Source organism: Parathielavia appendiculata (genome assembly GCF_033297405.1).
Source record: "Parathielavia appendiculata strain CBS 731.68 unplaced genomic scaffold N657scaffold_5, whole genome shotgun sequence".
In the NCBI taxonomy this organism is placed as follows: Eukaryota; Fungi; Ascomycota; class Sordariomycetes; order Sordariales; family Chaetomiaceae; genus Parathielavia; species Parathielavia appendiculata.
The window spans coordinates 1,583,778-1,609,427 of NW_026944224.1; the positions used below are offsets into that span (position 1 = coordinate 1,583,778).

The window sequence follows — 25,650 nt, forward strand, 5'->3', positions numbered from 1 at the left end:
GGTTAAGAGTGCCGAGGATGTTACGGAGCTCCCATGACACCTCATCTTGAGGCATAGCAAGGATAATCAACAAACAACACTCAACGAGAACATACAGGAGACGGGCTCGAGATGTTATCGGATGAAAGCTTGAGGCCTCTATGTCTCGTTAAGGTAACGCTTCCCTTGTAGATGAGGGTGGACAGCGTTCAAGTTGGCCCTTTCGTATCTCGTTGACGAGTCATCCTGGGCCCTTCTTCTGGTTGAAGACAGAGTCTCGTCTTCATTAACGATGATACCGGCTTTCCATAACAAAGCTGGTATAGGTAGGGGCTGGACGGCCTGGCGAGTATGGACAGGTAGCAATAGTTGAAACATGATCCAGATAACCCCAGGGTCCAAACCTCCCTGTTCTCAGGCCTATTCTCCAAGGTGGACTGGTAACACCTGATCTTCCTCCTTTGGCAAGACATTTAGCCTCCATTCCTATAGCAAGAAGAAGAACACTTAGTCGTTTGCCGTTTATGTTCAATTTACTGCCGCAGGAGAATTCGTTTCTGTGGCTCCCATCTGCCAGCGGCCCCCATCCATCCCATATCCATCCTTCTAGGTTCTGAGCCTCCATCGCTCCAGCAACCGAGTTTCGAGGTCCTGGCTACGGCTATAAAACCTTCTCCAGCCGCCCTCCATCCTCCCCCTCTTTTTTTCCTCCAAACGACCGACCTTCCGCTGGTTCGATTAACTTTCATGCCTCTGGAGCCAGCTTCTTCACTCTTCACGTTCCTCACCCATCAACAGAGCTCCTCAACTGCGCAACAACTCCGAGGTAAGCATCTACATCCCTCATTCTCCTCCTGCCCTGTTCTACACGCTGCCCTAGCCGACGGTAACGAGATATCGCAAGCCCGTACATGCGGTGGTTTCTCGCCGCAGCTGGTGAGCTTTCCGTCCTCCTACCTCTCCTCCTCCGAGCCAACCATGCAGAGCATTCTGAGACGAGCACACCGACGCAAAATTCTTCCCAAGTATCCGGTCAGAGCACAAACCATTGCAGAGCCATTTCCAAACGGGTCGATTTGCAAACGCTTGCCTTCATTTCCCCAGAATCCCTCCTACCGGGCGAGTTTTTCCCTGCAAAGAATTCACCCTGCCTTCTTACTCCAAGCTTTCACTCTCTGGTTTCCATCCCAAACTTGGTTCCTCGGATTTGCCTTTAGTAAGGATTTCTTCCACTTCCACTCTTCCACTTCCACTCTTCCACTTCCACTCTTCCTCTTCCACTCTTCCTTTTCCACTCTTCCTCTTCCACTTCCACTTCCTCTCTCCCTCAACTGCAACCGCTTCACTCGTCTCCTCGATTGCCAACCCTCGGATGCTAACAAGCTTTACTCGGATCAGGTACTTGAACCATTCTTCTCCCTTCCTTAACATGGCACACTGCCTTCGCTCCATGGCTCGTTTTTGCCGCCTTGCCAGCAACCCAGCTCTTGGATCATCTCTGACTTCGACTCGCAGTTCTTCAATAACCAAGTCAGTCATTCACGCTCGATCGGTAAGTTTCATTCGCGCTCCAGTTACATTTCCCCATCCCATGCACCGTCCGCGCCCCCATCTGCTCCTTTACCCAATCAACCAAAGCAACAAGATCAAGATCCATCTTGAGTGCGGTCTGCCTTTAACTGCGAACATCACACACGATCACTTCTCGATTCCCGACCAATTTCCCTCTGCCATTGTTCGACGGGAGCACATTTCCCTTATTTGCAGCCATTGCCTTTCTCGATCACTGATTTTCAACACTCGTACTGAACCGGCTCTCACAATTCTTGCGAGGAAGTGCTCCTTCCAAACAGAAACCTGCTATGCGAGCAACCTCTATTGGTAAAGTCAGAAATGTTCCTGCCCCTTACCGAGGCTTTTGCCCGTTTGCACTCCAACCTGAAAGATCTGCTACTCTGCCACTCGGCTCTTCAAACTCATGATTTTATGTCTTCATCGGACCCATTCAGCCTCTTCAAACCAAATCCACATCTTAACTTCCTCCCACTTTCAACTTTCCAACAGTTCAACTCCTGACTTCCTTTCCTCTTCCCATACCTCGCCTGTCTCAGTGGAAGATCGTCATCAGGTTACCTTTAGGAAGCTTGGTGCGCTCCTCTCTTTTTTATGGCTCCATTTCGCTTCCAACTTCATCACTTGTTCACATTCTCCAACCCCAGCATTCTTCAACACTACTTTCGTTTCGGCCACCTGAGTAAGTTGGCTTATCTTCTCGCAACTTCATCGTTCTCGTATTCCAAGAAGCCAACAGCCATCTCACCGATCGACTACTTCCTTTAGCACAGCTGGCTAATCGTGTCACATCTCAGTCACATCGGTCTTAACGACATCTCTCTCGAGTTGATGGACATTGCCCAAAATGTCTGCCAAGATATCTGCCAAGTCAACTGGCGAGCAAAAGAAGCTGAGGAACCCCCTCGAGCTCCCTGAGGGCATCAACAAGCGCTGCGACCTGCCGCCTGAGGCCTACTGGGTAGGTTGCTTCTCAGACGCTTGGCTGACCCGCGTAGTGCTAATCGTTGTCTCCAGCATGCTGACAAGGCCAACGCTCCATTTGCATCTCGTCCTGCGTACAACTCGAGCTGCCAGGACATTCGCGTTGGCGTCAATCAGTTCCGTGTCACGGGCGTCACCGGTCGCGACGTTTATCAATACGATGTACGTACACTGTGCTCGGAGACGTTGGATACCGCCCGAACATGCTACTAACCGCTTGGACAGGTCAGCATCATTCCTGAGCCCCAGGGTACCATCGTCTACAAGAAGGCATGGAACACCAAGATGATCCAGGGTAAGCTGCTTCAGCAGAAGGCCCCTTGGCTCTACGACAACCGGAAGCTGGCCTGGTAAGTTGGGTTATGTGTGGACCATGCTGTGGATGCTGACAGAGAATCGGCCAGGTCGAGCAGCAACATCCAGGGTTTCAAGTGCCAGGTCGACTTGGGCGAGGATGAGGGCCGCCCGGGCCGCAAGAACAACACCTTCATTTTCGAGCTCAAGCAGACTGGCAAAGTCCGCATGGAGGCCCTGAAGGCCTACCTGGAGAAGAAGGTGGGCTGGGACAACACGGTGCTCGAGTGCATGAGTAAGTAACCAAGAATTCCTAGTCACTCTCGCTGCGGTCGCTCACACTGTCCAGGCTTCCTTGACCATGTTCTCCGTCAAGGTCCCTCTGAGCGCATGCGCCTGATCAAGCGCACCCTCTTCAACGAGTACTCGCAGACGAAGCGCCTGAACAATGTCACTGAAGCCATCAAGGGCATCTACTCGGCCATTCGCCTGAACGAAGTATGTGCTGCGTCTCGGATTGTTGTTTCTTGTGCTAACCTTTCTTCAGTCCATCAAGTCTGGCGGTCTCGGACTTGGCATCAACGTCGACGTTTCCAACCAGACCTTCTGGGTCGGCCAAAAATTCGAACAGCTGGCGCGCAACTTTTTGAGCTGCATAGACCGGAAGTGGGAAAACCGTAAGTGACCTGAGTGGTCCCTCCTGCCTCGTCTCGCATGCCTTCATTTTGGCTAATTCCACCCCAGTTGACTACGAGGGCATGCGAAAAGTCCTCCTGCCCGTGAAGGTTACCAACAAGGACGGTTCTCAGACTTGGGGTATGTCGGAAGCCTTCAAGGCTCTCCGCCGCCTGCAGAACATCCGCTTCGAGGTGAAACATAGAGGGAACACCAAGGGTCCCAAAGAGTACAAGGTCAAGCGCATCGCATTCGACCCTCAGTACGGCGAGCTTGGTGCCTGTGCCAAGGCTGTTACGTTTAAGAAGAAGATGCCGGATGGCACCGAGCGGACTTACAATATCGTGGACTACTACGCCCAGCAGTACAACGCCAGGATCCAGCACTGGTACCTTCCGCTCATCGAGTCGACTAAGGGCGGTTACTTCCCCATGGAGGTCTGTGAGGTTCATCGGTTCAACTCGTACCCTTTCAAGTTGGACCCCAACCAGGTAAGTTCCTCGTTCAGAATGTTTGACCTTGGCCAACAGGATTAACAACAATGGGAGACTTCGGAGATGATCAAGTTCGCCGTCCAGCGTCCGCCACAGCGGAAGCAGGAGGTCATGAACATGGTGCAGAACCTCCACTGGGACAAGGATCGCTTCCTCGCCCATTTCGGCATCAAAATCAACCCTACCATGCCGATGGTCCAGGCCAAGTTGATCCCGAACCCCCCCGTGCAGTTCGCCAACAGGTTCACGGACCCCAAGGTGTCGGGCCGTTGGGACCTTCGCGGCATGAAGTTCGTGGCTCCCAACAAGCAGGAGCTCATCTCCTGGGGCTTGGTCATTGTGGACAAGTGTGTCGACAAGCCGACTGTCGAAAACTTTGCGAAGCTCTTCAAGCAGACGTACATTGGTCACGGCGGCAGGGTTGGCCGCGACGCCCTGGTCCTTGATTATGGCAGGGTTGATCACGAAAAGATGATTCTAGATTCCTACAACACGATCGGGAACACAAACAAGGCGATGCCGCAAATCATTTTCTTCATCCTGCGTGACAAGACAGCCTGGGTCTATGACCGTATGAAGAAGATTTGCGACATCAGGCTGGCATGCTTGTCGCAGATGATGCAGGGCATGCACGTCCGGAAGGCGCAGGGCCAGTACATGTCCAATGTCTGTATGAAGGTGAACGCCAAACTCGGCGGCCAGACGTGCAAGATTGCGAGCAAGAAACCTGCAGGTGGCTCAACCTTCTTCAGTGTTCCCACCATGATGATTGGCGTCGACGTCTCGCACGGCAACACGGGCGCTGGCTCTGCGTCGACGGCGGCCATGTGCGTATCGATGGACAAGGACGCGGCAATCTACGACGCGGCTGTCGAGACCAACGGCTGGGGTGTGGAGATTCTCCAGCCTGCCAACATGCATTCGATGCTTGGGCCCCTCGCGATGAAGTGGTGGAAGACCAACAACGTGAAGCCTCAGCATGTCTTCTACATGCGCGACGGCGTCTCCGAGGGCCAGTTTGCGCACGTCATGGAGTTTGAGGTGGAGGTGATGAAGCAGGTGTTCAAGGAACACATTGGCCATGTTCCTAAAATTACCGTCATCGTGGCCACCAAGCGCCACCACATTCGCTTCTTCCCCGAGCGGGGCGACAAGAACGGCAACTGCCTGCCCGGCACCCTCGTGGAGAAGGAGGTGACGCACCCTTTCCATTACGACTTTTACCTCTGCTCGCACGTTGCCATCCAGGGCACTGCTCGCCCGGTGCACTACAATGTGCTCCACGACGAGTGCGGGCTGAAGCCTGATGACCTGCAGCGCATCCTGTACCATCAGTGCTACCAGTACTGCCGCTCGACCACGCCGGTGTCGCTGCACCCCGCGGTATACTATGCGCACTTGGCTGGTACGCGCGCCCGCCACCACGAGAACGTGGCCACCAGCGAGCAGGTGCCGGCGGACTGCAAGCACCTCATTCTGCGTCGCCCCGGCCCGATGTCAAAGCGCGATGACAAGACCGCCACTTCACACGGCGAGGATAGCCAGCCGGCCCCTCTGATGAAGCCGGGTCATGAAAACAAGGCCCGCCCGGCGGCTGTCAACGTCTTCAAAAACACCATGTGGTGGGTCTAAGCGGCCCATTGGGTTGCACTCCCCGACTGCATTCTGGGAGGGAGCGTTTTGGAAGGTTCTTGGAGGGACAGCGATTATTTCACAGTCGTCTGATGTACTGCAGGCGGCTCTCTTTCTTGTCTGAGGTTCACAATTTTGAGCTTGGCGGTGGTGGTTCTGAGAGTTTAGAAAAGGCTTGCGGACTGGCAACCGTGGCCCGCAGGTTCTTCAGGTCGGGGTTCCTAACCACGTGAGTCCAGAGCGGAAAGGGTATAGTAGTTCATCGTTGATTTACATTTCCTGAGTCGTCGGGAGATGGTGTTTGATGTGTGGGGAAATGATTGCAGTGACCAAATCTCAGAGCATCAGAGGGCTGACTGGAACGGAGAAGATGGCTCTGTCAACTCTGTCTCTTCTGTAAAGGAACTTGGCTGAATCACAGATGATATTAAAACAGTTTCCTGAACTGTCTTTGCAGACAAGATGTCTCGAGTCGGCATCTCTGCAGTGCCATGTCTCAATCCACCGAGATGAAACTTCCTGGTTGTTGACCTACCCCTGAACGCTGCTACCGGAGCAACCACCTAAATCATTTCCATTTCCGTGCACGGGCTTCAGATTGATGAGATCCGAGTTTTGCAAATGGCTGCCTGCCAAGCCTAGACGAGGCCGCATCCGGCTAAGCGTATCCGTCAATTCCGTGGCAGAGTGACAGGGTTGTTTGCTGACTGCTTTCAAACTGCAAGGCTTACCCCACATGTCAGCGGCAACGAACAACCAACGCGTTATCTTAAGTTGAATCAGCCGACACTGCCGTCTTTGGCTTGACTCTCTGTACCTCCTCTCGGGGACACAAAGAATCGTTGTCCAGTTTATTACGATCGCGAGGTATTTTTCAAAAGAGGGAAGAAGAGAGCAAATAGGTGACACTGCTGTCTATACATGCCTTGATCCTCATCTCGCTTTTCTTGTATCGAACAAACGGATCGCTGTCGAGGTACGAGCCCCTCTACAAAGAAGGGAAAGGAAAGGAGGAAGTAAAGAAGAAAAGATGGCGGGCTTCTTGAGAGCCCGGCAGGCGGGGATACAGAATGACTTGTCGGCGGGGGTTGGGCAGGGCTTGTTCAATCCTGATGAGTTGGTGAGGTATGGGATTGGGAGTCAGATTAGGTGAGTTTGTTCGCGTCTGTTCCTGTGGATATCCCTCTCAGCATGACAAAGGGGACGACACAGTGATGTGGTGTTGTTATTATTCTTCTACCTTATTCCTGCTGTTCTGTTGTTGTCTTGTTCTGTGTTCGCTTGGCGAGGGAAGGGGGACCAGAAGGGGGACGGGAGGATTTGGTTTACTGTGTCTCTTCTTCTTACCAGTATCTTACCCCTTTCCTTTGAATTACGATTCCGCCCCTTAACTTTTGCCGTCCTGTCGTCGCCCTTCCTTCTTCACCCATACCACCAACTAACACCCCCCTTACTTAAGCTGCCTCGCCTACGACCCAATCCAATCCCTCCTCGCAGTCGGCACCTCCACCACCCAATACGGCCCAGCAAAGATTTACGTCTTTGGCGCCCGCCGCATCGTCCGCTCTTTCTCCCTCTCCTCCTCCTCTGCTGCCATACCACGGCCATCCATCCTCACATCATCATCATCACAAACAGCACAGCAACAACAACACGACGCCCTGTCGGTGCGCCACCTGTCTTTTGTCGCCAACAGGCTGGTCAGCCTTGACAGCCACAACGAACTTGCTGTCTGGGATCTGGAGTCAGGTGCCAAAGTCGCCAAGACGACGTACTCGCGCGTGGCGTGTGTCACGACTGATCCGGGGTTGGATTGGGTGTTTGTGGGCCTGGTGAATGGCGGGGAGGTGTGGGCGTATGATTTGGATCGCGGCCGGCCGCCGGCGAGTGGGTGGCGGTTGGGAAATGTCTGGGTGCAGCGTCAGAGGGAGCAGCGGGAGGGTAAGGGGGTGGGGCCTGGGGGTGGGATGGGGATGGGGATGGCGGGGATGATGGGCGTTGGGGTGGTCAGCTTGCAGTTGCATCCGAGGGATATCGGGTTGTTACTGATTGGGTACTCGCATGGTGCTGTGGTGTACTCATTCAAGCAAGATGCGGTCGTCAAGTACTTTGAGTATGTCGTGCCTGCCGGAGCGCCGGGTGGGGATGGGGTGGGAATGGAGAAGGAGAGACGGCCGAGGGTGGTTAGGGCGGTGTGGCATCCGACGGGCACGTTTGTGTTGACGGCACATGAGGACGGGAGTTTGGTGTTTTGGGATCCAAGGGATGGGAGGATGGTGGCTGCGAGGTCGGTTTACGATACCCGGGTGAACGAGGTTACAGGGAAGAGAGCGGTCAAGCCGAGGCCCCTGGTGCCGTTTGGGAGGATCGCATGGTGCTGCAAGCAGAACCCGGATGACACGGCGCTGCTGATTGCCGGTGGGCAGGCGGTGGACGAGGAGCAGATTGGGCTGACATTCCTGGAGCTGGGGCGGACGCCGATATATGCCACTTCGTCGTGGGAGATGCTCACGAATCACTTTGAAGGCAAACGCCGGCTGACGCTGCCGATACCGCCCGGCGCCGTGGTGGCCGACTACTGTTTGATTACGAGGTCGTCGCCATTCTTTGACGGTGCGCAGGATCCCATTGCGGTCTTGGTCCTGCTCACGTCCGGCGAAGTCATCACCATGACTGTGCCGTCCGGGTACCCCATCAGCCCGACAAACATGTTGCATCCGAGCATGTCGTTTGTGCACCCGTTTGTGCAGAAGATCGCCGTCAGCACGGTGCCCAGGGAGCGGTGGCTGACCATGGTCGAGACGCGCAACCAGGGAGAGCCTATCCTCATGGGTGGCGCGCCAGCGGCGAAGAGGAGGAGAGTGGGCTGGGATTATCGCGACATTATCCAGGTTGCGCATGCAGACGGCACGATCCGGATATGGGACGTGGGCTACGACGACGACATCGAGAACCCCATGCAGATACAAGTCGACGTTGCCAGGGCACTCGACCGCTTTGAAGATGTCAGTGTCACGGCCATCGGCATGGCCGACGCGACCGGGGAGTTTGCGGCCGGCACGAGGACGGGAGAGGTGGTCATCTACCGATGGGGTTTGAACAAGAACTATGGCCGAGATGCCGCCAGGCCGCTGGATCCGAACCCCGGCGGCGTGACGGACGTCTCGTCTCGAGGGGAGCCGTCGCTGAAGGAGGGGCTGCAGCCGTTGGTGCTGTACGAAATGATGCAAGGTCCTGTCAGCGTGGTGACCGTCTCGGACGTAGGGTTTGTGGCTGTCGGCTCAGAGGGCGGTTTCTTCAGCATTCTTGACCTGCGCGGACCGAGTGTCATTTTCCAGGGTCCTCTGCTGAACTTTGTCAAGGAGGAGAAGCGGTCGTCCTTTCTCAAGGGGAGTTCGAAGGCGCCTTCGACACGAGAGTACCCAACCGCCATCGAGTTTGGCGTCTTGACCATGGACGGAGACGGTTACTCGAGCATTGGCTGCTTCGTGGGGACAAACCTGGGCCACGTGGCCTCGTTCAAGATCCTTCCGTCCGGACAGACATACTCTGCGCAGCTGGCCGGGGTGGCCAAGTGCGGCGGTGACAAGGTTGTGGCAATTTGTCCGCTGAATGTAGACAACGGGCAAGCCGCTGCTGCGACGGGTCCTGCAGTAGCAGGACTGAGGGAAGGCAAACAGGTAAACGGTATTTTGGTGGTCGGTAAGTCTCTCTCGTTGTTCTCCCATCGCCCACCCTCACCTAACGAAGAAACCAGTCACACAAACCGAGATCCGCGTCTTCAAACCTGCTACCGCAAAGGGCGCCTCCAGGTCCTTCGACGACCAACTCTGCGACGCAGCGCGCGTGACCGAGGTGCCCCGCCACGGCACCGCCCTCGTAGCCGTCTTCGGTGACCGCACCACGCGAGCCTACTCCCTGCCGGCGCTAAAAGAAATTGGCCGCGCCGCGCTGCCCATGCTCGACCCCAGCCGGACTATATCCGCCGTCATCTCGCGCACCGGCGAGGTGTTTGGCTGGACGGGGCCGTCAGAGGTTGCGGTCCTGTCTGTCTGGGGAGAGGGCAACGGGAAGAAGAGCCTGCCGCCGTCGGAGGATACCCTCATCAACCCGCAGCTGACGCTCCCGGCGCGGCCGACGATCAGCAACCTTCAGTGGATCTCGGGGACGCAGTATGTCAGTCCGACAGATCTGGATTTGCTGATTGGTGGAGAGGGGAGGCCGCCGAGCAAGAGGATGGTGGCGGCGGCGGCGGCAGAGAGGGGGATGGCGGGTGCTGGTGGTGGTGGGACTGCGAGTGGGAGTGCGAGGGCTGGGACGAGCCAGGAGGGCTGGGGCGAGTATATCACCCGGCAGCTCAACGAGCGCACCGAGAGGCTCAACTTTGTGGATGATGCTATGAGTCGGCTGCAGGAGACTAGCCAGTCGTGGGCTGAGGATGTGAATAAGTATGTCAAGAAGCAGAAGAGGGATATGTTGTTGGGGAGTGTGAAGAAGTCGTTCCTCTGAGGGGCACGGTGGGACAGAGGGCGTTTGAGGGCGAGGCTGGTTTCATGGGTTGGATTGGGATTGGACATGGCGCTCAGGGGGTGGTTGGACGCAGTCTGCTGTTATTCCTGTTTGTTGTGTTTCCGCCAGACATCTTTCTAGACTTTCACGCGCCACAGCTTCAACGATTCTGCTCAAGACGATGAGATGGAGCGTTACTCTATCGCCTAGCAAAACGGTTCCGATGACGAGCGTCTATGGCTGGTTCATACAATAGCGGCGGTGAACAAAGCGCAGCGTGCGGAGGAGATACCGAGTCCTAGTCTCTCCTTCGACCTGCATCCGCGACAATGCGAGGCTAAAAAGTTTTTCTATCAACTGTTGAGCTGATGAGCATGTTCACCTGGGTGCAAGCCTTAATCATCGGCCGGGCTGCGTGGCGGGCCTTGCTGTATTCTTCTATGGCTGCCGAGGCCTCCGTCAAGAACATTTCCTCTGTCGACTCGATGGAAGAAGGGTCGGGTCTCGGTCCTCGTTCCTGCGGATCAGTCCGCAGCCAAGCAGCACATTCGCGGTCGTAAGCCGCCTGGCGTTTGCGTATGAGGCGTTTTCGGACGTTGTCAGAACTCGGCGCCTGTTCAGGGATGCCAAGCATCTTATCGTCGGTGAGCAGATATTCGTCGAGGCTGATGATATGCCAAATGCCTAGATGTGACGCCGCCCACCGGATCGAGCTGAGCCAGGGTATCCATGTAGACCTTTTGAAGCTGAGTCTGTTGCCCTTCGGCATGAAGAAAGAGACATCCTCGTTTTCGTCCTCATCGATTTCGTCCATGGTGTTGGCGTGACAAGCGGCCCAAGTCGCGAGTGGCGATGGCGGTGGGAAAGATGAAAACGATGATGTGTTTCCAAATAGGTCCAGAGCCCCAACGCCCAACAAATCTTGCAGTCACTGAGTGTAGGTTCCAGAATACTGAAGCGGAGCGATGGGTTAATGGAGGAAAACAGGCGTCGAGCTCAAAGGGCAAGAAAAGAGGCAAAAAAAGAAGAAAAAGAAAAACGACAAAGTGAGTTTGACAAGGCGCCAAGACCGCACCGGCGTAGCCTACACAGTACGTGATGTTTGCTTGCCACAGGAGCAGTCACGGTATTTACATTAATTTATTGTTCTTGGAGCTCTTGTGTACTCCCAACTACTGTGCGATGTGTATCACGAACCGCAGATCACGTTGTTTGCTCTGACATCAACTGCGGTGAACGTGATGAGGTGGTGAAGAACATTGGGGCATGAAGCCAGCGCTTACTGTACCCCAGTAGACCAATCAAACCAAGTGTGGATATGCAATCGAGGGCTTCCCGGCCGGAGTTTTCGCGGAGCGCGTCGCCCGATCGAAAACTCCGAAGTCCCGACCTGTGAGTTTTGTGGAGCCAGCAAATCCCGTCGACCGGCTCGCTCGGAGATGAGCCACCCCCCGCCAGCTCGGGTACTATGTACATCATGTACATGTAGGACGAGGGCAGGCGGCGCGCCCGATTTGTTATCCCGATCTCCCTGTTGGAATGGAACAGCAGAGCAGGACTTAGCGTTACCTGAGCGTGTGACGTTCCCGCCTTGCCAAGCAATCTTGCCTTAAAATCCACATGGCCATGACTGAGCAGGAGACGGATTTCTAAGCAGCGGTACTTACACTCGCTGACTGATGAGGTTTCCAACGCAAATGGATGTTGTGGGATGCGGAACCCTGCGGATCATTCACCTCTCCGCCTTGATCAGCAGACGATCTCTGGCGGGTTGCTGTAAAAGTAACTGGCCGGAGTCCAGAACATCCACCACATAGGCGGTCCGGGCTCACGTTTGTGAAGGATACCACACCCAATTCGCATTGTTGGGACCAAGGGGTCGACAATACTACCACATGGGAAGGCCGACACCTCCAGGAGCCGCTCGAGGTCGAGTGTCAGAGAATGCAAGAAGCTAAAAATATCTAGATGACTGGAGGCATCCATGGAAGAAACCCGTCAAATGCTGAGGAGGGCAGGCCGGGTACGGAGTAGCGTCGCGCCTCGCGAAAAAAAACCCGGACGTCAGGATCAGGGCCGGCCAGCGCCGGCCAGCGCCGCCGCATCACAAAATCCGGGAGTGAGTAAAGCCCGAAGATGCCGGCGCTGAGTGAGCTTACTGCGAATAAGGCACACGACCTTACGCATCCATCGAGGCCTTCAAGAATATCATTCGCATCGGAGGTGAGATCAGCCGCTGCTGCCGGCGACTGAAAAGCGGCCGACCTCATCTGCCCTGATGTTCCAACAGCGAAAGCCGCGCGATGTGCGGATACGTGGGGGACCATAAAAACCATCCCACCACTTTCCACGATCATCAACGAATTGTTTCAGACAATGGCGCCAGCAACAGTGACCTGGTCAAACGCCTAAAAATTTTGGGCTTGTCAAGATCGCACAGCAACCAAAGTCCGTCTCGATTTGACGACAATGGGAGAGAAAGCGGTGGTTGGTCAAGCTCGGACTTTGGAGTCTAACGGCCAGCCACTCAGATCGTGATGCGAGGGAGACGAGCACAGACTCTCTAGACTCTCTCGGATCGCACGGATCGGGTTTGCTGGAACCCTTGCTGTCCGGTTGACGCCATGGCTTTGTGGCGGGGAGCGGCTAGTATCAATGTATCGGTACTTGTCCAGTACCTGGACGCTGGAAAACGACGGCGGCAGGATCCCCGAGTGGAGTGCGCGTAGCACCAGGGATTGCAAACTGTACATCCGTAGATCAGAGGCGTTTCCATACCTACAGGCTCATGTTCTTTGCGCCTGGCTGTGCTGGCAGAGGGGCATGGTCGTGGAAGAACAAAAATGGAGAGAAAACCTTGCGGTACCTGTACCCGCGCTAGTGTGTGCGCATCACGCGACCGCAGCGGGCCGGCGCAATGCCGAGCGATGGTTGGTGTGGAGCACATTGCGTACGAATACCAAGCACCTTCCAACGCTAACGCCCGAGATCATAAATGACGGGAGGTGAGGTGTTGTGTGCGTACCTATTCTGTTTCCTTCTCTGACGGGAGAATGAAAACGACAGGAAGTAGGCTTGACAAACGAACGGTATCTTCATACTACATAGCATATACGGAGGAACTGCGATGACAGTCTGGCTCGCAAGTGATCGCAACCGGCAGCGGTGGGATTTTCTTTGGATTCCACTCGGCAAGTTTCTCACATGGTCCCACTTTCATGGTTGGTCCAACGCGAGCTGTCGGGCATTCCTTGAATCCCGCGTATCCAGCAGCTTACCCATCAACTTAGCTTCGATTAGGTCCCGCATGCCACCGGTGTTGCGTCTTGGCGTGCGTTCATCAGACGCACACTTTTGTATAAGCGTCTGCATATGAAAGCCGGCGCACCCGTCATCGGCCGTCATGACCACCGTTCCGCTTCTTGGCCAAACGCTGTACCACAGTACTCCCACCGACATCCGTCCACCTCACCATTACCGCCATTCCATTCCCTTCCCTTGACTCCTTCGCAGCCCTCGAACAAGACTCTATCCGTTCCCTGTAATCGCTGCGAAGCCGCTCCCTAATCCTCTGTGGTCTGGTAGCTGGTCTCGAGTTAGCAGTACCATAAGCTTTAAGAATCCGAAACATGCCTATGCAACGGCGATAGCGACCGCCAATCCTTCGATTTTCGGTCCCCTACTCCTTTCACCCCTCTCCCTCACCTCCGGCACGGAACCGCAACGGTCGGACGGGGCCTGGGATAGCCAACAACAAACAACAACGTCACCCAATAACGACCCGCCATGGACGCCGTCGAAGCCGTCCAGGAGTTCCCGGCCATTGTCGCCCAAGCGACGGCCATGAAGCCGAAACTACTCCCCCTCAGATGGCCCGGATCGCTCGCGCAGCTCAATCCGATACCACACAAGTACCGCCCGGCGCGGAAGCTGCGCTTGCGGCTACGATCCACCACCACCAAGAGCCAAGGTCAGGCCGATGACATCACAAGATTGCAGACGTCGTTCGACCCGTCGCCGACGCTCAGAGCGTTGCGCACGAGGAGATGGAGCCTCTGGGACCTGCAATATCTCGTCACCTTCGGATACATTCTCTTTTCGCTAGCCATTCTGCCGTCGGCGCCGCTGATCAAGACGGGCGTGTTGGCGCTGCTCGGGGTGCTACTCCTCATGCCGGTGACGCAGCAGTTCTTCTTGCCGTCGTTGCCAATATGGACGTATCTGTTGTACTTCTTTGCAAGCCGGTAAGTTGTGGCATCGATGGGGAGGGTTTCCGGGTGTTCCGGAACTGGAGGTCCCAAAAAAGGGGGAAAAAAAAGGGGTGGGGGAGGGGGAGAATCGTAAGCTGACCTTTTCCTCCAACTGCAGATTCATCGCGCCTGAATACCGCCCGCATATCTGGGTCAAGGTCCTCCCGGCGCTCGAGAATGTCATGTACGGCGCGAACCTCTCCAACATCCTCTCGGCGCACACGCACGCCGTGCTCGATGTGCTGGCCTGGGTGCCCTACGGCATTGGCCACTTCGCGCTGCCCGCCATCTGCAGCGCCTTCCTGTTCCTCTTCGCGGCGCCGGGAACCACGCCCGTCTTCGCCCGCGCGTTCGGCTACATGTCGATGCTCGGCGTTACCATTCAGCTCATCTTCCCCTGCACGCCGCCCTGGTACGAGAAGCTGCACGGCCTGGAGCCGGCGCACTACGGCATGGAGGGGTCGCCGGCGGGGCTGCGCCGCGTCGACGAGCTGTTTGGCGTCGACATGTACACAACGAGCTTCACCACCGCGCCGCTGCCCTTTGGAGCCTTCCCGTCGCTGCACGCCGCGGACGCCATCCTCGAGGCGCTCTTCATGCAGTACTGCTTCCCGCGCTTCCGGCCATTTTTTGTGTTTTATACCATCTGGATCTCGTGGTCCACCATGTACCTCAACCACCACTACGCCATCGACCTGGTGGGCGGCGGCATCTTTGCCGCGGCTGCGTATTACATCGCGCGCACGCGGTTCCTCCCACGGCCGCAGCTCGATAAATCCACGCGGTGGGAGTACGAGTATGTCGAGCTGGGCGACCGCGCGCGGCCGGTCGATGAGGAGTACGGATACGGGTACGGCGGCGGTGGTGATGGGTATGGGCTGGGGTTGTTGAGCACGAGGAGGTCCGGGACGGGCGATAGCGACGAGTGGACGCTGGGGAGCAGCTCGAGTTTTGACTCGATGTCGCGCGGAGGGGATACCCTGTGCGGAAGCAGCAGCAGCACGCCGGGGATTTTGAGTCCGACTACGCCCAATGACGATCACTATGATGTCTGGAGCAAGGTCCGGTTTGGTGGGCCGAAGGAGGGCGACAGCACGGCGGAGGTGTATGTTGCGAGGTGATCGGGTCTTGCGAGAAAAGAGGGCTGCCCTGGCTTGTTGGGATGACGGATGGGAGCATTTCTGCGTGTGTGGGAAGATGAGGCTCGCTTTTTCGAACACGAGTCCCGCTTACCTGGTTTGCTCCCACCCTCCCTCTTCCCTACTTCTCTCCACCTGACGATGCATTGCCCTTAGCTCGCATCGCGTCGACTCGAACAAGTCAACTGCCGTGCCGGATTGCCGACAGACAGGCGGGCTGCATGCTTATTTCTCCCCGCCGATCCGGTTTAGTCGATACGTTCCATTACCAGCGACGGAAGTGGAAACGGAGTCGCGTGCCCTCAGGCCTGTCCGTGTCAGTGTCCATCTCCCACGCCGGTTTCAGCTCTGTTCTGTCTGCCGGCCGACGTTGCGACCTCGTCGGTTTCGGCCTGTTTTCTGCTTGAAGACGTTGTTTCTGCTTCCTATCGTCGGAATATACCCCCTCTCGTTAACGTTATAGAACATGGGCGCGCGCTTTATGTACAACGGTCGTTACACAGACGCCCCGATGTATACCACATGGGGCAGTCCTGATTTTGCATGGCATGGTATGACCGGACATGGGGAATGAATAAAAGAGACGGATGATGTTGGGTGGGATGCTCAATAAGGGGACGACGAAATGAGGCTGGTTCGGGTGATCGGGCCTGTTGCATGCGCTCAAGTTCCTGGATGGAAGGTCAGATCCACCCTGCTCTACTTTAATATGCGTTTCTCCTAGCTCCTCTTCTCCTCTTCTTCGTGCCTGTGGCTAAGGTGGTGGTGAAAGGGAGAAGCGAGAGCGGGAAAGGAGATGACACGAGGCATGGTAATGATAATGTGATGGACTGTGGAGATGGGGCGGGAAGTAGGTTAATGACCAGGTGAACGGATGGGAAAGGGAAGCTGGAAAAGATGGAAGGGTGAGGACAGGAGAATTCACCTGGCTGCTATGCCGTTGTTTTGGCGGAAGGATTTGCCAGAAACAGAGTATCTTTGATATTGATATGCGCGACGTTTGGGACGAACTAAGGAATAATAATAGACAGTTGAACTGGGCAACCTGCAGAGAGCTTCTGCCTCCGGTCGCGTGAGAGGAGTGTCTTGGTCGTCATCCTCGTGAATTTCCGTTGCGATTGTCTCGCACTAGCACCGAGTTACCAAAAGGCAGGAACCTAGGGAAAACGAAACATTTCTCTCGTTGGAAAAAGAAGAAGACATGTCGTTGGATTAAGGATATCTGAAAATACGCTGCTCAGGGGCTCAGCACTCAGCCTCAACGCTTTTAACTTGGCGTTGTGCAGGGATTGTCAGCTTTAAGGAGAAGATGAATGGCCTTGGCTTCAGCCGCACACTCGCCTACGGTGCTGACACGTGCGACCATGGGTGACGATAGTTTTAACTTGGCGTTTCTGTCGGGTGTGGCGTTCTTGGCTCACGGTTAGTGCGGTATTGACGCGGGAAAGGGAGCAAACTCACGAGAGAAAGCGCAGAGTGAGGAGAGAGATGATGGGATGAGGAGGTTAAGGAGGTCTCCTACTGATGGACGCTTGCAAGTGATCTTCGTTAGGCACATTCACGTGAGGGGTTACATGACAATCCGAGCATAGCGAGGTTTCCTAAACATGATTATTTACTGCCACTAAGTAGGTACCTGAATCCAGAGGAACCGAGCCTATTAACCATCCTTCGCAGCGATGACGCCTCAGGGCGTGCAACCATCCATCCACCTCCTTCTCCCAGTTAACGCGCGCTTCCCCCAAGGAACTTTCTCCTGGCCGCCCAGGCGAGCCTCGAAAAGTCCATCCAGACTGCGTGGTCTACATGAAACCGAATATTCCCTTAAACGCCCAAGATCGGTAGTCGTACAAAACCCATGTGATTCACATAGACAGCAAAGATGAAAGAGCAAATGAAGGCCTGCCATGTCGCCTCGTGTGGTGTAGATTCCACAAGTAAGGGCCGGCATAATCGGGGGAGCAATCAATCCTCGACGGTATGCCCTCAGCAAGAGCCAAACCCAAAGCGATCAAGAGTCATGGTGACTGCAACGGCAGACCCTGTCCGTTCAAATCCATTGTTGTGGATGGGCAACTCAGTGCGAGCCATGTCCGCGCTTCGTGTCGGGCGTCCAGGAGATCTGGGCCTTTCGGAGCTTCTGTCTCTTCCTCTCCTGCTTCCTCTTCTCTGACTTGCTGCGGCCGCCCGAAGGGTGAGACGACTCAGCCTTTCCACCAGAGAACTGCCCGCGCTCTGGGGCCTTGAGGATGCCCTTAAGAGGTTGTGAAGCAACCGGGGGAGTGCCGCCTCGCAGAGCTGCCTTGTTGTCGGGTGTATTGAAGATGCCCTTGTGTGGCTGTGAAGTAACCGAGGGAGTGCCGCTGCGCTGAGCTGCCTTGTTGTTGGGTGTCTGCACTGGCCAGGGCCGGTCGGGGATCACTCGGCGAGGTGTGGTCGCACCAGGAATCGGAACTGGAGTAAAGGGCGCAATTTTGGACTTAGTAGGAATGCTGGGCGGCTTTGACGGTGTGCTGGGCGTCGAAGCTCTTGAAACCCGCGCAGCTTCCACTGCCTTGCGCTTCTCCGACATGGACTGGTACTCTGACTTGATGTTGACGGCGCCAATGCCTGCCCGGATGGCGCTCTGGGGTGAGGGGGACTGATGCTCAGACTTGATGTTCAGGGCGCTAATGCCTGCGTTGATGGCGCTTTGGGTTGAAGAGCCTGCCTAAGTGCTCTTCACGGTTGGAACGGCGGGAGGCAACACCGGCGTGACCCTCGAAGGCTTCTTCAAATCGCTGGACTTCTCTGTAGAAGCGGAGTCCTTCTTCTTGGGCTTGTCTTTGCCCTTTGACTTCTTGGCCGGTGACGACTGTGCCGGTTCAGAAGGGACAGCGGACTTCGCCGAGCTCGGTGGGACAGGAGGAGGCGCGATAGGGGTCTGCTTGATAACCTTGGGGAGCGAAGCCGCAATAGGGGTCTGCGTGATAGCTTCGGTAGGCGAAGGCTCGATTGCCTTGCTGTCGATCCGAGCCTTCTTTGGCTTCTTGGCGGGTGTGGATGCGGGCTCCTCATGGCTAGGCGTCCCTTTCTCGACATCGGCGAGCTTGCGCTTCTTTGCCGCCTTCTTCGGCGAGTCGGATTTGGCATCCACGGCAGAACCGTTCAGCAGTGGAGGGGCTGGGGCCATCTCGACGTCCTCATCACTGCCCGGCACGTCCGCCCCAGAATTGCCAGTATCCCCATTTGTGACCCCGAATGGCAGATAACGCGCCTTCAGTCCCTTAGGCTGCGGGCGAGGAGCGCTGACAAGGGCAGATGATGTCAAGTCCGGGGCAGGCTCGTTCTCACCCTCGTCGCCGCGGAGCGTGACGCGAGTGATGTGCAGAACGCGATCGACTGATTGGTTCACTAGGCAGTCGTCAGTATGCAAACAAATGCCGGGTTTTTGACTAGAGCGACAAACTTGTTTCATAGGTTGATCCATCCTTCCCAGGGATGAGGACTTTGATGGCATGGTTGATCGACTCCTCGAATTGGCCAGTGTATTCGGCTCCCTCGTGGGCGAAGATTGATCTCCCAGAATGGATCTTTTCGAGGGGGATGGCATGCTTCTGAATGACCTCGATGGGTACGGACTTGGGTGTCGTAAAGTACCAGATCTGCTTGCCCTCGGCCTTGGCTTTCTTGAAGACCTGAGCGACCGCAGCGGCATCGACATCATCCCCGGCTTTGCGCAAGGTGAAGCCTTGGGAAACAACCTCGCGAGCCGGCGGTCGACTATAGATTGTTAGTGTATGAGAAACCATCACAAAGGTTTGTACTGACCTCGGTGCCTTTCCCTTTTGCTTCTCAACAGCCAAAGACCGCGCCGCACTCTCGTCCTCAGATTCAGATCCCGAGCTCTCAGCAGCGCTCGAGCCGTCAGACTTGCTAACAAACTCCCTGCTCAGCTCCTTGCTTTTCGCGGCCCCATTGACAGGAACTGATGGCTTCAACGGGTTGACAGGAGCGGGTTTCTTGGCATTCGCAACCTCCTTCACGGGTTTGGGGGTGTGTGCTGATGCTTTCTCCATGGGTTTCCGTGAAGGTTCTGGCTCATCCTCACTGTCGCTTGCGCTCTCGTTCTCGCTGTCACTCTCGCTCTGGGCTGTGGACTTTGACTTGGCGGATGGTTGCACCTCGCCTGCGCTCTCGCCTTCGCTCTCACTCTCAGACGCCGATTCGTCGTCGGAGGCGGAAGCCTCTTTTGTGGCGGTCGCTGACGTTGTCGTAACCTTGGCACCCGATGATCCAGATACGGATTCGTCGTCGCTGGATTCGTCCTCGCTTGCACTGTCAGCCTCAGAGGCAGACGCCGGCGAAGCCTTCTTCTTGACGGGCTGTGGGTCAGCCATTTCTTCATCGCTGGACTCGCTCTCAGCCTCCGATTCGGAGACCTCCTCCTTGACGGCTTTCTTGACGTCCGATCTCAAATCAACATCCATCTTGGCATCTTCGTCCTCGCTACCACTGTCGCTCTCGCTCTCGCTCTCGCTGGCGGAAGATTCGGAGCTCTCCGGTTTCTTGACCTCTAGTTTGACAGCAGCGCTTGCCGTATTGGTTTTGGGCGATGTGGCCGGAGCAGGTTCGGCCTTGACAGGCGTTGAAGCGGCTTTCTTGGCCTTGATTTTATCGGCCCAGCTCTTGGTCTCCTCGTTCACGACCACGTCAGTCTCGGAGGTATCGCTGTCGGTGTCACTTTCACTGTCGCTATCGCTCTCAACCGGGTCGTTTGTCTTGCCAGCCCGCTTCGGGTCGGAGCTGGTGAACATCTTGGGAACCATGTTGCGCACGAGGCCAGCTGCTGCGGCAGCGTGCTGCGACAGAGTGCCGATGGGCGCCCGCGGCCCTGCCATGGAAATTGTTTAGCTGTAATCCACAAAGATCAGAAGCCAGGGAATAGAATTCGAGGCGAGCGAAAAAGGAGGAAAGAAAGTGCAGATCGCCGAAATGCGAGAGGAGAAAGTGTCTAAACTGTTTGGTTTATCGCTCTGGCACTCTTTTTGTCCAAGTTCCAAAAAATCATCACGATAAGCTCAGATTGACGACCCCCTGCAAAGGCTGCAAAGGTGGAATGGTGGGGTCGGCTGCAACGAATGCGAATCTGATTGGTTGGAGCAGGAAAGATAAACCAGCGTCGGTGTTAAACAAACCCTCCAGAGAAGCCAGAGCTCGACCGAGTCGTTCGGACCAGTCGCGCAAGGGCGACGACGTTGAGCCGAAGAGCTAAATATTGAATGCGACGTATAGAGAAGGGATTCAAGTTAATTGCCGCCAGGAAGCTGGTTGTTCTGGGAGGACAAACTCACGCTTCGATTTGAGAGAGGTTGAAGGGGAACAGAAGTTTGCGGACGAGATCGAGTTACGTGGGTGCAAGGCTCGGAAATGGCTTCAGTCAAAAAAAGGAAGCTTGATCGCGGGGGAGGGGGCAGCGAAAGCGGCAGCTCTACGCCAATCGGTATGAAAAACTATTCATAGAGAATCTTGAACACTTTTGCTGACTGGTCCTAGCGATGAGCGCCTTTGCCGCACGGCAACAGCTCTGGGGAGTGGCAGCAACAAAGGCTGCAGCCGTGTTTGACAAAGGGACCCCTGAATCGACGACAGAAGATGTCACACAGTCGAAGCAGAGCGAGACCCCGTCAGCTCGGTCCGTCGCAGGCCGCAGCAGCAAACGCCATGCCCCTGAGGAGCCAGTCTCTGTTGAAGTCAAGCAAACGCAGGGTGCAGGCAGTGAGGGTGAGAAGAGGATGTCGAGGTATGCCTGCCGTCCTCCATCATGCGTCCTGATACTGACACGAAAAGTTCTTTTACGCCCCGTTCTGAGTCCAACGGGATGCCCGTCAGACAGTATTCGTCCTTCAAGCCCAACACAAAGAATCTCCAAAAGAAAGCTGGCGGTCGACTAGTGCTCAGTACCCCTGAGGCTGAGGCAAGCCGACCCAACCTTTCCCGGGACTACCTGTGTCCGTTGCTGACCAATTCAGCGCCTTGTCATTCTTGGAAGCTACGGCATCAAGGTTCGCCAGGGGGAGGCTACTATTGCTGGCGCCATCCTGACGGCATCCGATGATGTCCAATGGGTCCATGCCCCTCGTTGCCATGCCCTGCCTGTCCTCCGGACGGCAGAGGAGACGGTGCTCGAATTGCAACCCCACCCAGCCGCCAAGGGGTTGAGGGAACTGGCAAAACTGAACCCTGCATTTGCCAAACTGTGGAACGAGAATCTCCACGGAGCAGACTCGACTAGGTCCGGAGAGACCTTCCAGATTGTTCGTCCCCTGTACCTGCCGCTCTTTGACTCCATGACTGACTCGGGCAGATTTACACTTCGGAAGATTTATCGAAGAGGTCCCTCCTGCAAGAGCTGGTTTCGCCAGCAGAGTGGAACAAAAAGCTGTCTGGACTGGTGGCAACAAACCGGAAATGTGCCCCGGTTGTTTTCCTTTGCGGACCAAAATCCTCCGGAAAATCAACATTCGGGAGACTCATTGCAAACCGGTTAATGACCGACCGGGGCGGTTCAAAGAACAAGCCCTGGTCGAACGTGATGGTTCTTGACCTCGATCCCGGGCAGCCGGAGTACTCGCCGCCAGGAGTCATCTCCTTGACAAGAATAACCACCCCTAACCTGTCACCCTCCTTCTGCCATCCTTCTCTCACTTCAGAACAGGGCCAGATACGAGCCCATGCCATCGCCTCCGTCACTCCAGCCCAGGATCCAGCCCACTTCATGGATTGTGTCCTCGACCTCTTCCATCATTACCGACGCGGTTCCGACGCCAAAAGCCCCCTGATCATCAACACTCCTGGCTGGATCCAAGGCACCGGCCTCGACATCCTCACCGAACTGATCACGATCCTCTGCCCGACAGAAGTGATCTACACGTCTCAAGACGGCCCCGAAGAGACCGTCAGCAGCCTCCAGTCCGCCTGTTCCGCCACCAATCCCCCAACCCTTTTCTCCACCCTCCCCTCCCAGCCAACGGAACCACCCTCCTCACGCACAGCCCTGCACTTCCGCACGATGCAAACCATGTCTTATTTCCATCTGCGCCACCCGCCTAGCCAGCAGCGGTATCCAACCTGGGACCCAACCCCGCTAACCGACCTCCGCCCGTGGCGCGTCCGTTACGCAGGAACAAACAGAGGGTTCCTGGGCATCCTCTGCTACGACCACCAACCGGCGCCAGAGCTGCTCGCCGAGGCCATCAACGGGACCGTCCTGGCGCTGGTCAAGCTCGAGGACAGATGTGCCGCGTTGAGGGGGTTGCGTCCGTCGCTGACCGATGCCTATCCCGACGACCCCGACGTCGCCACGGGCAATGATAATCACACCCCGCTCCCTGACCCCGACATGTCGGGCTGCTCAACATCCCCGCCTGCTACAATATCCGTTACCAACGACAACACACAGGACCAGCAGCAGCGCAACCAAACCTCTCCCTGCGCCAACGGCACCACCAACAACATTCCACTAATCCCGCTACTGCCCAACCCGCAAGGCCAAACCCTCTCCACGACGCACTCGCACACCCTCGGCCTCGTTCTCGTCCGGGGCGTGGACATGTCCCACAACGAACTCCAGCTGCTGACCCCGATCCCCGCCGACACCCTGGCAGCCTTGGGCGGCGAGGACGTGGTGCTCGTCGCGGGCCGGTTTGACACGCCCTGCTGGGCTTACAGCGAGGGGCTTTACTTGATAAATCATGCGGCTGCGGCTGCGCCGAGGAAGGGGCGAGGTAATGCTTTTGGTTCTGGTTCTGGTTCTGGTTCTGGGGGAAACGGTGGGGAGGTTGTTGATGATGATGACGATGAGGGTGAGGAGGGAGACGAAGAGGAGGAGGATGGGGATGAGGATGGAGAGGTGGTGGAGGCAGGGGGGAAAAGAGGAAGTGCGGTGCCGTGGGTGGAGATGTTGCATGGGAGTCAGAAGCGGGCTGTAGGGAGCAAGGTGTGGCGGGTGAGGCGGGATTTAGGGAAGGGGTGATGGGTAGCTTATGCCCAGTGGTGGTGTGATCACAAGTTCAAATGAGGAAGAGATGCTGGAAGATGAACCCATCAAGAGTGGCTACGTACTCGTACAAACTTCAGCACGTATTTTCACTTAAAGCAATGTAATGCCACCCGCCGCTATGCTTCCTTAGTAATTTCCCTTGACTTTGAGCCCCCATCCTCACGTGCACTGGTGGTAATACGCATTGATAATCTTGCAGCTATACGGCGAGGCACAACTCGTGCACCCGCCGAAATCTGCCCCGCCACACTGTCCCCATTGCGCAACGCTGCAGCCGCCGCTGCCGGGGCCCGGCTGGGTGCTCGTCGGCGCCGCCGTAGAGGTGACGAGAGTGGTGGTGGGCTGGCTCGCGGGCTGCGAAGGGGATGGGCTGCTGCCGCATGTAAAGATGGGCGGGCCCGGGATGGTGTACTTGCTGGACGGCGTCATGGAGTAGATGTTGATGAGGATTCCCGGGTCGTTGGCTTTGTAGACGCCCGGGATACTGTAGGTTTGGGGCTTGCCTGTGCCGCTCCCGCCAACAACGTTGATTTGAGCGCATTCCATCTGCTTGGTGTTAGTGTGGTAATAAAAGGGCTTGAGGGGACGGGTCCTTACGTAGATCTGAGCGCCGCCGGATGAACCGCCTCCGTGTAGAGCGATCATCTCGGCCCGGAGGAGATACTGGCCGTTCTCAAGGCACGACGGAATGTCACTTGGGGTTGGTCAGTACCTGGACGGCGCAGGGGAATGAAGAACTCGCATGTAATGCTGGCCAGCGTTGCTGATGACCTTGCTGGTGCCCCATTGTCCATTGTTGTAACCGTCCTCCTGAATCTTAAACCAACCACCCCCAATGCCCGTATCAGTCAGGGCGTTGGTGACCTTTTTGAGATAGGCCAAAGTCGGCCCCTTGTGGCTCTGTTGAACAATGTCAGTCATACCATGCCTGTGAAGCGTGACTCGGCAGTAACTCAAGAGCAAAAGCGCGACTTTGGGACTAAGAGCACTTCCGTAATCCCCGAGGCTCCCTGGGAAGGGGGCAAAAGCACTGATTTCACGTACAGCGTCCATGACATCGCCGGGGCCTGAGGTGAGCGTGTGCCGCCAGATAGCCTTCACGGTAGTGCCAGCTGTAACAGTGATAATCTCGTTGGACGGCATGGTCGGGTTCGGGCCGCCATTGCAGGCGACGTCGTTGGAGGCGACATTAGTGATGGGCCCGTCGTAGGATGGGGTCCGGATGGCATGCGATACTGGGTAGACCTTACCGCCCGCATCAAGCTGGACGAAGATGGTGTGTGCAGACGCCGCCGATGCAGCAGCCAAGAGGGTGAGACCTTTCATTGTGACGATTCAAGGGGAATTTGTTGGAATCAGTCGCACAGCACGACATGTGCATCAGAAGGATAAGAGCAGGTATATATACTTGCCTGTGACTTGCTTCTTCTTCCCACCATACGAGGACGGCTCCTCCAATCCCGAGCCATATTCCCACAGGCCAGTTTTTCGTGATAAGCGCATTCTGATGGCTGAGCCGCGGTTCTGTGGCTTCCGTGTTCCACGGATGGGATGGTGGTTGCGCTTGGGCGCGGGAGGGCGGAAGAAGGACGTCCGTACCGGGGAATTCACTCTATTTAAATGAGTAGCCAGCTTCATTCATCCCACGCACCTTGAGCAAATCGTGCTTTTTTCTCTATGCTTAAAACCCTGAGATAGCGCACCGTCATCCCGAATATGCGGTAACTTTTCGTGTCGTAAGTATGCTGCTGCGAGCTGACATGGAGGGAACAGCGGATTGCGTATTTCAAGGATTCCCACGCTCCGGTTACTTCCCCCAGTAAACGAGAGAATCGCGGTGGAATAGGCCATGCCGGCAAGCGCCTGGTGGACTGGACGGAAGTATTGACCGGGCTGTGTGGTAGGTTGCTTCCGCGTATCTCGGGCAAAGCGATGCCGCTGGGAAATCGTCCCATCTAAGCATCTTAGTAGGTCCGCTTTGAATATTATTATTCCTACACCGCTGTGCCCTAGGGCGTGCCGGACCTTCAACAACTTACTATACAGGAAAACCGCGCCCTCGTGGGCCGGGTGAAAAACCC

General features: G+C 56.1%; 7 protein-coding genes across 7 annotated transcripts; 4 read left to right on the top strand and 3 right to left on the bottom strand.

Moving 5' to 3' along the window:
- Positions 1-2,398: 2,398 nt before the first annotated feature.
- N657DRAFT_618021 (Piwi-domain-containing protein) lies at positions 2,399-6,103 on the top strand (the record flags this gene model as incomplete). The annotated part of the gene is made up of 8 exons (XM_062790536.1): positions 2,399-2,512; positions 2,569-2,697; positions 2,761-2,885; positions 2,940-3,124; positions 3,179-3,327; positions 3,377-3,506; positions 3,574-3,995; positions 4,053-6,103. 8 exons carry the CDS (start codon positions 2,399-2,401, stop codon positions 5,628-5,630), a joined length of 2,832 nt encoding a protein of 943 aa, XP_062648418.1. The 3' UTR covers positions 5,631-6,103.
- Positions 6,104-7,616: 1,513 nt separating this feature from the next.
- Positions 7,617-10,619, top strand: N657DRAFT_644893 (uncharacterized protein). Its single transcript, XM_062792845.1, has 2 exons — positions 7,617-9,332; positions 9,388-10,619. The coding sequence occupies exons 1-2, from the start codon at positions 7,622-7,624 to the stop codon at positions 10,137-10,139; spliced, it is 2,463 nt and encodes an 820-aa protein (XP_062648419.1). The 5' UTR covers positions 7,617-7,621; the 3' UTR covers positions 10,140-10,619.
- Positions 10,309-11,148, bottom strand: N657DRAFT_400457 (uncharacterized protein). Its single transcript, XM_062787189.1, has one exon. It carries the CDS (start codon positions 10,951-10,953, stop codon positions 10,477-10,479), a length of 477 nt encoding a protein of 158 aa, XP_062648420.1. The 5' UTR covers positions 10,954-11,148; the 3' UTR covers positions 10,309-10,476.
- Positions 11,149-13,552: 2,404 nt separating this feature from the next.
- Positions 13,553-15,812, top strand: N657DRAFT_618028 (PAP2-domain-containing protein). Its single transcript, XM_062790537.1, has 2 exons — positions 13,553-14,383; positions 14,508-15,812. The coding sequence occupies exons 1-2, from the start codon at positions 13,926-13,928 to the stop codon at positions 15,508-15,510; spliced, it is 1,461 nt and encodes a 486-aa protein (XP_062648421.1). The 5' UTR covers positions 13,553-13,925; the 3' UTR covers positions 15,511-15,812.
- Positions 15,813-17,605: 1,793 nt separating this feature from the next.
- On the bottom strand, positions 17,606-20,811 carry N657DRAFT_671560 (uncharacterized protein; the record flags this gene model as incomplete). Its single annotated transcript, XM_062795600.1, has 4 exons — positions 19,339-20,811; positions 18,977-19,290; positions 18,287-18,921; positions 17,606-18,238 (listed from the first exon to the last, which is right to left on the bottom strand). Exons 1-4 carry the CDS (start codon positions 20,406-20,408, stop codon positions 17,606-17,608), a joined length of 2,652 nt encoding a protein of 883 aa, XP_062648422.1. The 5' UTR covers positions 20,409-20,811.
- N657DRAFT_663636 (uncharacterized protein) lies at positions 20,712-23,686 on the top strand. The gene is made up of 5 exons (XM_062795200.1): positions 20,712-21,010; positions 21,064-21,310; positions 21,358-21,484; positions 21,540-21,824; positions 21,875-23,686. Exons 1-5 carry the CDS (start codon positions 20,938-20,940, stop codon positions 23,540-23,542), a joined length of 2,400 nt encoding a protein of 799 aa, XP_062648423.1. The 5' UTR covers positions 20,712-20,937; the 3' UTR covers positions 23,543-23,686.
- N657DRAFT_690146 (carbohydrate-binding module family 1 protein) lies at positions 23,617-24,949 on the bottom strand. Its single transcript, XM_062797031.1, has 4 exons — positions 24,614-24,949; positions 24,312-24,469; positions 24,167-24,263; positions 23,617-24,115 (listed from the first exon to the last, which is right to left on the bottom strand). The coding sequence occupies exons 1-4, from the start codon at positions 24,893-24,895 to the stop codon at positions 23,729-23,731; spliced, it is 924 nt and encodes a 307-aa protein (XP_062648424.1). The 5' UTR covers positions 24,896-24,949; the 3' UTR covers positions 23,617-23,728.
- Positions 24,950-25,650: the final 701 nt, after the last annotated feature.